Genomic DNA, 10,145 nt, shown 5'->3' with positions numbered 1-10,145 from the left:
ACATGTGCACAAAATATATGATCCACTTAAAACTGAATATAAATTGATCAAGCAATTAATCTAAATAGGATGGATTGATCTGACCTAAATAATTAGTTGTCGTTGTGTTTACAAAGTTAAGTAATTCTATACTGAACTCGCATATATCAACAAACCGAGGTGAAGTGGGTCAGTGACCGAGAGTAAAACGGGCGAAACCAAGGAGCTCGAAAACATGGCATGTTACAAAAGTGTGTGCTGAAGGCAAGAGTCCCGAGGTTTCAGTCACAATCCTCTGACATTCTTCTTTACAAATCCTCGTTTTGTACTTCTAATAAGTACAAAAAAATAATTGTTTTGTTTTGATCTCGCCGCTGCGCCCGTGTGAGATTTTTTTTATGGATGGGCGCTTTTTATTTCACGTATTTTGGACTGATGCATGCAACACCCGCTGAGTGGCATTATAGCCGTCATTTTTTCCCCTCAAAATAACGGCTATAATAGAGTATTTTATAGATAAGCTTGTTAAAATGAATCACGCAGGAAAATGTTTGCAATAAGCAAATTAATCACTTTAATAAAATAATTTGGATTAAACAATAAATCTGGCCATAGGAAATCGTCATTATTCTAAAATACATTTAAGACGTTATGAGATAAATACTTTTAATGTCACATGGCGACATTCATTTAAGCAGTTCATCCAAATAATGATGAAAGCAGAGCAAGATATCACTAACAGGTCTTTCTCACAAGTACTTAAAGGTAAAAGTACTTAAAACTAGATATTAAAGTCTTTGGAGATTAACATTAATCTGTCTGTTATTACATTATGGCAGAACAAATATAGCCATCTTTCAAATGGCACTGGTTTAAGAAATCAGACCGTTATTGATTTCTGAACATGCTGCAATTTCATTTCAATCAAACCCACAGTGACTTGTGCCTCATTTGCAAGTAAAAGCATACGGCCCTCCAGTGTTTGAACGGCTGATTTACTGATTTAGGGGGAGGTTCGCAACAGGTTTGATTCGCTGGCAACAACATTTAAGCCCCTCCCATCATTAGACGCTTAACATTTGAGGTCTGAGAGTGTAAAATGCATCATGCTTGATCTAGCTGTGTTTGCTCTATATACATATATGACTGAAGTGAACGTCTTCCTCACGTTATTGGAAGATCGCAGTGCAACATTTAGCATGATTTAATTTTACACGGACTGGAATGAAAACCACCGGCGATCCTGCAAAGCCTGAAGTCACATGGAATAGAATCTTTCATGACCAGCATTTACATTTTACACCACACAAGTTAATACAATTACTATACACACTTTCCTATTGTATATACACATTTTTGTCTACGTATGGATACATATTTTACAAATGCCATTAGGCTAATATAATTCTTGGTTAGGTCTAGCAAAGGACAAAGCAAAATATCCATTCATTTCCAATCTTTACTTGCCAAACGTGTCGGTTTTTGCAAACTGAAATCAGTCCTTAAACAGGAATCTGACAGAAAGATGCAGTAAGTGGGTGAATCTTACGAAGAAATGTGTCATATTTCATATACCCCGAAAACAAAAGATGTCAGAAATGGTATATTGTATCAAGCAGATGAAACCTATTTTTGGCGAACGAAACCTAATTTCTATCCCGGTTTAAATATGTAGAGTCTATAGGTATACGATAGAGGTTTAGGAGTAAACTATAACAAATAAAAAAAAATGTAGGTAAATTGCTCTGAAAAGTGCTGGTGTGAACACATTTTTAAGAGTATAACTTGTTCGGGGTTTATTTATTTCAATTAATTAATTAAATTTTTTAAAAACGTTTTTGAAACAAGTCAAAAGACCTTATTTATTTGATCAGAAATACAATAAATCGGTAACATTGTGAAATCTTATCACAATTTAAAAAATGACTTTCTATTTGAATATATTTTAAAATGTAATTTATTTCTTCGGAAATCCTTCTAATGTGCTATAGAAGAGGATTAGGGCCAAGCAATAATAAAAAAATAAAACCGTCTCGAGATTAAAGTCATTATAACGCAAGATTAAACCCGCAGTTTTTCGAGGAAAAAAAGTCGGAAATAAAATGTTGAGAGTAAACTCATTCGATTTCGAGAAAGTCGCTTTGGAAAGAGTCTACTAAAGCAATAAGCCCCGTGAAGCGGAGTGCCTAAAACCCCCTTAGCTGTTATAAATTCACTGTAAACCACGGCTTCATGGGGCTTATTGTTTTTATAAAACGGTTATTCCATATACGTAGTAAGGTTTCACGAAATAAAACAGAGTAAATAAAGTGTAATGATATAAATAAAAACATTATTCTTCCACCAAACAATGTAGTTCCTCACAATCAGTTGTGATTGCAACAAAGTGGTTGCCAAGCAACACACAGAAGTAAACAAAGGGGTATGTTACTTTGTAGAGACATTTAGAACAGCTTCGAACGCGGCTCAGCCAATCAGAATCAAGGACCGGAACTCTCCGTTTTATAAATATTTTTACAAAAACCTTTATCAACGGAAAGCACGTTTTTATTCTTCTGTCTGGTAATTCGCACATGATGATTATGAGAATGTAGCCACTTTGCTTCAGCAGAGCGCCGTTTACCACAGAGACAGACCGAGTCACAATCCATAGTTGACTCAGAACCGGCCCGCATGAACACCTCGCAGAACGGCGCGCTCATGGAATGACCAACTTTAAGAGCGTTAGTTCATTAATGAGCGATAAATACGAAACCAATCGGCTCCATTCGACAGGAGTGAAACAAACGAGCTCTCTAAAGAGAATTATTTTGGCTACATGTTTGCTTAAGCCATGGCTTGACTGCACCGTTCAGCTCGAAGGTTATAGCGGTTATGAAGCTGGATTCTCACAGTGCTCTATCAGTAACAGCAAGCGTTTGGAAGGGAGTGTGATCATCTGTCCCGTCACTGGTCTACAAGGCAAAGAGATTGTCCTCCGTCTGCTGTGTCGTCCTGCGGTTGCTGCTAGACGTGCTCGCGGGAGGTCTGGGCCCTCCAGCAGGGGCCGACGGTAAAGCCTTGTCTGCACTTTTGGCCCGCTCCTCTAAGAACTTGTCGAACTCTAAAGAGACATCAGGAGAACAACTGTCAACTGCATTCACGAGATTAACCCTATAAAGACCAATAATCCAAAAATTTGTTCTTTTTTAATGGATCCGTGAAGATTGCGTACAACAGGTTTCATGTTGATAACTTAGAAATCAGATATGATACAGTGGGCTTTATAGAGTTAATGCAAATTTGAAATGGTATTTGAATATTTCCGGAATGTAACACTGAAGGGCTGGACATACGGGTAAATACACACGGTACCTTTACTCGTGACTCCTTCCTCGGCCTCTTCACCCTTCTGTTTAAAGAAGTAAAGAGAATAAAATGATTAACACATCAGACCAGTCCGTTTTATTACTTGTATGCCACGTTGAGAATGAAAAACTACTTACCATTCAGCTGGAAAACCACTTTACAATGTGACATTTTTTATAATATTTACGTATGAATTATCCCTATTATTTATGACAATAGATCAGCGTTGGGGACGTAATGACATTAACTTAAGTGTAACGAAAAATAGTCTATAACTTTTTTTTTTCTGTAGCTTGGACCTAAACAGAACTGCAAGAACTGAATGGAAATTTTTAAACAGTATTTATTCAGAATTCTTACAAATTCTGAATAAATACTGTGTCTTACAAAGGTATTGTCACTAAATCAGTATTGGCTATTTAAAAAAATAAAATAAAATCTGCTCAGTTTTACAACGTAACAAATTCTGAATCCCAGCAGTTTGCATCAAAGTAACTTACTTCCCCAACACTGTTCAGTGGACATACATCACGTCACATTTATTGACTTCCACAAACTACACAGTTATTTGAATATCAGTACAAACACTAGGGGTGTGCCATATCATACCGTCCACGATAATACCGGTATACATTTTTACATGATAAAAAAATGTCATATCGCCATATCAATGATATAGCGACGCAATGACATATGGCACATTTACGTTCCCTAGCGCGCACAACAACAACACCACAAACCCAACAGGTGTGTTCAACTTGAAGCAGCGCTGCGCACACTGAGCGGTTCTAGAGCATATTCGAGCGCACACTCTTAAGGCCCGTTCCCACCAAGTACGATAACTATAAAGATAGCGATAAAGATATAGTTCTCAATATTAAAGAATAGCAGAGTCCACACCACAACTATAACGATAAAGACAAAGAGAAACGATATCGTTGGAATCACTTTCAAAACGATTGTTCTCCAGCTGATGAACGATAAAAAATTGACAGCCAATCAGAATCCATCCTGCTGTAACGAGCTCGAGCATTTAAAGCGGCAGACGCACGTTCGCTTAGAATAAACAGACGATATCGTTCGCTGGTGTGGACGCTAATATCGTTATCTTTATAGTTATCTTTATAGTTATCGTTCTTGGTGTGAACAGGGCTTTACCGTCAAAAATAGGTGAGGCGCCTATCTTTAGCGAAGCGATGCAGAGAGCCGCTTCTGAAACGTGCCGCAGCACGGCTGGTGTAAACACAAGCATTGACTAGAGTGGCCGCGATCAGTTCCGGTGGCCGCGTCAGAGCCATAATGCGTCGCATACGCGTGCAGTGTAAATAAGGGGTAATAAGGTGTAAATAAGGGGTAATAAGGGGTATTTTGACGTCATCGGTCTGCTTCAAGTCGAACACACAGCTGCTGCTGCCACCTTATGACAATAGATTTACACTTCGAATTAGGTAGTCTGTCATCAATGACAGTACTGTGTCTTACAAAGGTATTGTCACTAAATCAGTATTGGCTATTTAAAAAAATAAAATAAAATCTGCTCAGTTTTACAACGTAACAAATTCTGAATCCCAGCAGTTTGCATCAAAGTAACTTACTTCCCCAACACTGTTCAGTGGACATACATCACGTCACATTTAGTGACTTCCACAAACTACACAGTTATTTGAATATCAGTACAAACACTAGGGGTGTGCCATATCATACCGTCCACGATAATACCGGTATACATTTTTACATGATAAAAAAATGTCATATCGCCATATCAATGATATAGCGACGCAATGACATATGGCACATTTACGTTCCCTAGCGCGCACAACAACAACACCACAAACCCAACAGGTGTGTTCAACTTGAAGCAGCGCTGCGCACACTGAGCGGTTCTAGAGCATATTCGAGCGCAAATTAGGTAATCTGTCATCGATGACAGTAGCTCATTGGAAAAGGATGGAAAATGCCCTTTATTTTGTTTGCACTAATAAATGCTACTGCCTGCCAACTGCAATCACCAATAAAACGTTGTTTCATATTTTTTTTAATATCGTCATAAATATCGTTATCGCAAATATTCTTGAAATATCGTGATATAATTTTGAGGCTATATCGCCCACCCCTAACAAACACAACAATAACCAACTCCGCAAGATGACATAACATTCAACAACATCGCACTCATTGCAACTCCAACAACACAGGCTGGAGCTTTACGGACATCTTTAATTGGTAATTGATCCCTAGTTAATGTTCATTAGGATCATGTGAATGAGTGGCATATGGTGGACTGACAACATGACTGGTGGAAATCAAAAAATAACACAAAAATTCCAAAATAGAACCAAACAGGCTTGGTTAAATGAAAGTGAGTACGACGACATGAAGTTACCAGGGAAACAAAAACAAAGAGAATTAAATCAAGGTAAAGAAGCCTCACCACATCAGCACAGAGCCACTCCTCAATGTCATCCATGACAGAGGACTGCGATACGGGGATCTATGGAGCAAAGCCGTGGACAAACCAAAGACCCCCAAAGCCACGAAAGAACAAAAAACACCCCCGACAAACAAAAACACAAACAATAAAATCACCAGAAGGTCTGAGAGGAAAATAACAACAACAGAAAAAATGCGATCAGCGTCAAACCGAGCCACACACTCACACAAACACGCACACTCTCACACACACACACACACACACACACACACACACTCACACACACACACACACACACACACACACACACATAGAGCTGGAGCAACACTGTTCACATATAGGATTATGGTGAAAGATTCTGTCAGAGAAGATCCATAATCAGAGCTTGATGATCGCAGTTTGAGAACAGCGGCACAAGAGCTCCCCCTACAGAGAACATTTCTCCCTGTATTTCTGCTGGACAGGACCGAATTGTTCGTTTTTAATTTTTTTATCTATTTTTGTTTACTTTTTTAAATCCAATATAACAGCCACAAGAAGTCTGCAGTGTCATTTCTTCTATTTGTTAAGTTCAAGATCAAAATCAAAGTTTTCAAACACTACCAGTCCAAAGTTTGGACAAAAATTATTATTTATTCAGCTGTATGAAATTTGTTTTGTGGACATATTTAAATTGTGCCAATGTATGAATTTCTTTACAAAAAGAAAATAGCATCTTCTTAATGTAATGCCTTCATGTTTTATTTTAGTAATTTATTTATTTAGGTTGTTTTTTTTAATGTTTGTAATAAGTAGAGAAATAAAAGTAGCCAAACGTGGAGGATAATATAATATAATTAATATAATATAATATAATATAATATAATATAATATAATATAATTTTGGTTATTTTGTTAAGTTAAATCTGATAAAATACAAATGTTAGAACAGGACTGTCATTCAGTTTAGAATGTTGTGAATGAATGAGGCGAGGAGGGGACTGTCAACAGTAGTGATGATGAAGATGATGGAAATGGAAAGGCTCTGACCACACAGCTATCCAGTTTAAGATATGAAGGACCAACCTCTGCACAGTGTAACGCCCATTCACACTGACAGCGATTTTATGAGTGGATTTACACTACCCTTTAGACGTTTGGGGTCAAGTCTTTTTTTTTTTTTTTAATAAATACATTTATTCAGCTTTAAATTGTAAAGAAGTGACATTAAAGATATATGTTACACAGCCTTTCTATTTCAAATAAAGGCTGTTCTTTTGAACGTTCTATTCATCAAAGAATCCTGAAAAAAAAAAAATGTATCAGTTTCTACAAAATATTGATGATAAGAATGTTTCTTGAGCAGCAAACTTCTTTTTAACTTTTTATTCATCAAAGAATCCTGAAAAAAAAAAAATGTATCAGTTTCTACAAAATATTGATCATAATAATGTTTCTTGAGCAGCAAATTAACATATTAGAATGATTTCTGAAGATCATGTGACACTGAAGACTGGAGTAATGATGCTGAAAATACAGCTGCGCATCACAGGAATAAATGACAACTTACAATATATTTAAATAGAAAACTGTTGTTTTAAATTTCAAAATATTTCTATTTTTACTGTATTTTTGATCAAATGAATGCAGCCTGTGTGAGTTAAAGAAAATGACAAAACTTGTGAACAGTAGTGCATTTTTGGTGTTCATACTGCTGGATGCCCTCGTGTTTTGGATGGGCAGCACATCTGGCCGATCTGATCACAAATGCAGTGATTGGCACTAAAACTAACATTCTCCAGTGGGAGACAGATCTTAACTCCTATAGCAGTCTTCAGATCCTGTTGCTACTCATTTGCATAAAGTTAAACTCTTGTTGCAACACTAGACACAACCACACTGCATCGTCAACCTGTTACCTGGAGTCAGCAGCTCTCAGTGAAATCTCCATCAGTGTGAACGTCTTTTGAAACCCTGAGTTTGGAGCTCTACAGAACAAAGGATCCAGAACCTTCCATGAGCCGAGGGCTGGTTATAACTGTGTTAATTCATGATAAAGTCCAGGGTCTAGATGAGATGAAATCTACTGCTTTTACCATGAAAAAAGGGTAGGTGTTTCCTACCTGTGATGATAAATGAGGTGATGAGAGGAAACTCACAGTAAAAGGGACAGAGCAAAGAGAAGAGCCCAGAAAATGCTCTGGAGCCTCTCAAGTGTTATTAAATCAGAGATGTTGAGAGAGAAAAAAAAAAAAAGAGGCTGCGCTTTCCATACAATAAAAAATAAAACACATCAGTGTCTCAGCAATGGATGCTCTGCAGTGAATGGGTGCCGTCAGAATGAGAGTCCAAACAGCTGATAAAAACATCACAATAATCCACAAGTAATCCACAGCACTCCAGTCCATCAGTTAATGTCTTGTGAACAGAAAAGTTGCATGTTTGTAAAAAAACAAATCCATCATTAAGGCATTTTAAATTTAAACTGTCGCTTCGAAAGCAAAATACAAATCCATAATCCATAATCCAAACAATTCCTCCAGAGAAAAAAAGTCCCTCTAACATCAAAATCCACCAACATATTTGTTTAGAACTGTGTTTATCTGTGCATATTTCTCTCCTGATTCAGACAAGAACACTTTTTTTTTTTTTTACTGGAGAACGCAATATTATGGATAGAGGACTCATATTTTAGCCAGAAGCAACGGTTTTTCCAATCACAAGACATTAACTGATAGACTGGAGTGCTGTGGATTACTTGTGGATTATTGTGATGTTTTTATCAGCTGTTTGGACTCTCATTCTGACGGCACCCATTCACTGCAGAGCATCCATTGCTGAGACACTGATGCAATGCTACATTTCTCCAAATCTGATGAAGAAACAAACTCATCCTGATCTCGGATGGACCGAGAGTGAGCACATTTTCATTTCTGGGTAAAGTTTTCCTCTTAAGCTTTATAAGTTGCCATTAAAAATATTTTACTTTACTTATTTAATCCGACTGCTGCAACCTTCACGGTGCTTTAGTGGAGTTTGACAGCTGTGGTCATTATAAACTCTCCCTGTGACAACCGCTTTCATGGAAAAATAACGTTGGAACGACGTAAATAAAGCCAGATCTTTCATGTTTGGCTGATCTCTATAAACACATATGGAATCAGGATCACCGCAGCAGGCTCTCTCTTTTACTGTGGCTGTGTTTTAGTGGTGGTGGGACGGAGGTACGGGCTGGAGATCGAGGTCAGGGCAGAGTGGACACGGAGGGGACAGTGGTTCTGCTGAAATCCTCACCATTCCTTGGGGTAATGAGCCAGCTGTCTATGGGCTCCAACTCAGCATTAGGACCTTTTACATTCGGCTGAATCAACAACAGAGAACACCTTACAGATGTGAAGAAGAACAAGAGCACCCACCACAAACAAACACCCCTCCATCTTCAGGAGAACTGGAGCAGGAGTCATTCAAGGCAAGAGAAAGCAAGGTAGATGGAGTGTAAAAACAAACTTTGACCCATGGGCTGATCGCTATGAACTGCACCTCTAAACCACGTCCGTTATGTAACCATGGTTGATTTCAACACATGCATGTCTGGCACCAGAGATACAATCAGTCTATAACGATCTCCTAATATCACTCTTGAAGATTTCATAATTCTTTATATTAAGTTTATTCATGTAAACAAATTGAGTTAGCCACTGCCTTAGCAAGCACCACTAATAGAATAATAGTGGATCTCATTTAAGGGTCAGTGGGTTTGTGCTCCTTTTGTGCCCAGATCTAATCATTTATTCACAAATAAATGTGAAATGATACACACAGTAACCTGAACACACATTACTTCACTGATGATGATGGTCGTGTACATTCAGTTTCAATTCAATGTGAAGGTTTTTCTTTCTTTGTCAAGATGACACAACTGTCCTTATTTCATAATGGGGAAAAAAAGGCTCATTAAAAGAATGAAAACCTTATCGAATAGTTGTTATTTATTTTATTATTTAATTATTATATAATAATTATCAGAAAACAAAAAGTCATGTGGTGTGTACCCACCCTAAAAAAAACACACAGGAAATTATATCAGAGGACCCAGATAATTTGATCTTTTATGGCAAGGTTTCTTAATAAATGTGATTCCCTAAAAGCGTAATGATGATCACAAATTTGTGTTTTGAAAAGATACACGCTTTAAAAAGATTTGTCCTTTTCTTTATTGTCGACACTCTTATTTGTCATTGACCCTGCAAGCCGTGTGTGTGAGTGTGTGTGTGAGTGTGAGTGTGTGTGAGTGTGAGTGAGAGTGTGTGTGTGTGAGTGTGTGTGTGTGTGTGAGTGTGTGTGTATGTGTGAGTGTGTGTGTGTGTGTGTGTGTGTGTGAGTGTGTGTGTGAGTGTGAGTGTGTGTG

General features: G+C 37.7%; 1 protein-coding gene across 1 annotated transcript in view; it reads right to left on the bottom strand.

Moving 5' to 3' along the window:
* Window positions 1–2,445: 2,445 nt before the first annotated feature.
* The window catches only part of LOC107713934 (TOM1-like protein 2), a 19,792-nt gene continuing 12,092 nt past the window's right edge, over window positions 2,446–10,145 (bottom strand). The window contains exons 10-12 of the mRNA XM_016519601.1: window positions 5,759–5,818; window positions 3,334–3,370; window positions 2,446–3,082 (exon numbers count right to left, since the gene is read on the bottom strand). Coding sequence (XP_016375087.1) covers window positions 2,934–3,082; window positions 3,334–3,370; window positions 5,759–5,818 — 246 coding nt within the window. The 3' untranslated portion in view covers window positions 2,446–2,933. The remainder of the gene's footprint in view (window positions 3,083–3,333; window positions 3,371–5,758; window positions 5,819–10,145) is intronic.

Source organism: Sinocyclocheilus rhinocerous, unplaced genomic scaffold, assembly GCF_001515625.1.
Source record: "Sinocyclocheilus rhinocerous isolate Xijiao unplaced genomic scaffold, SAMN03320098_v1.1 scaffold1140, whole genome shotgun sequence".
NCBI lineage: Eukaryota > Metazoa > Chordata > Actinopteri > Cypriniformes > Cyprinidae > Sinocyclocheilus > Sinocyclocheilus rhinocerous.
This window is presented reverse-complemented; position numbering and strand designations above follow the sequence as displayed.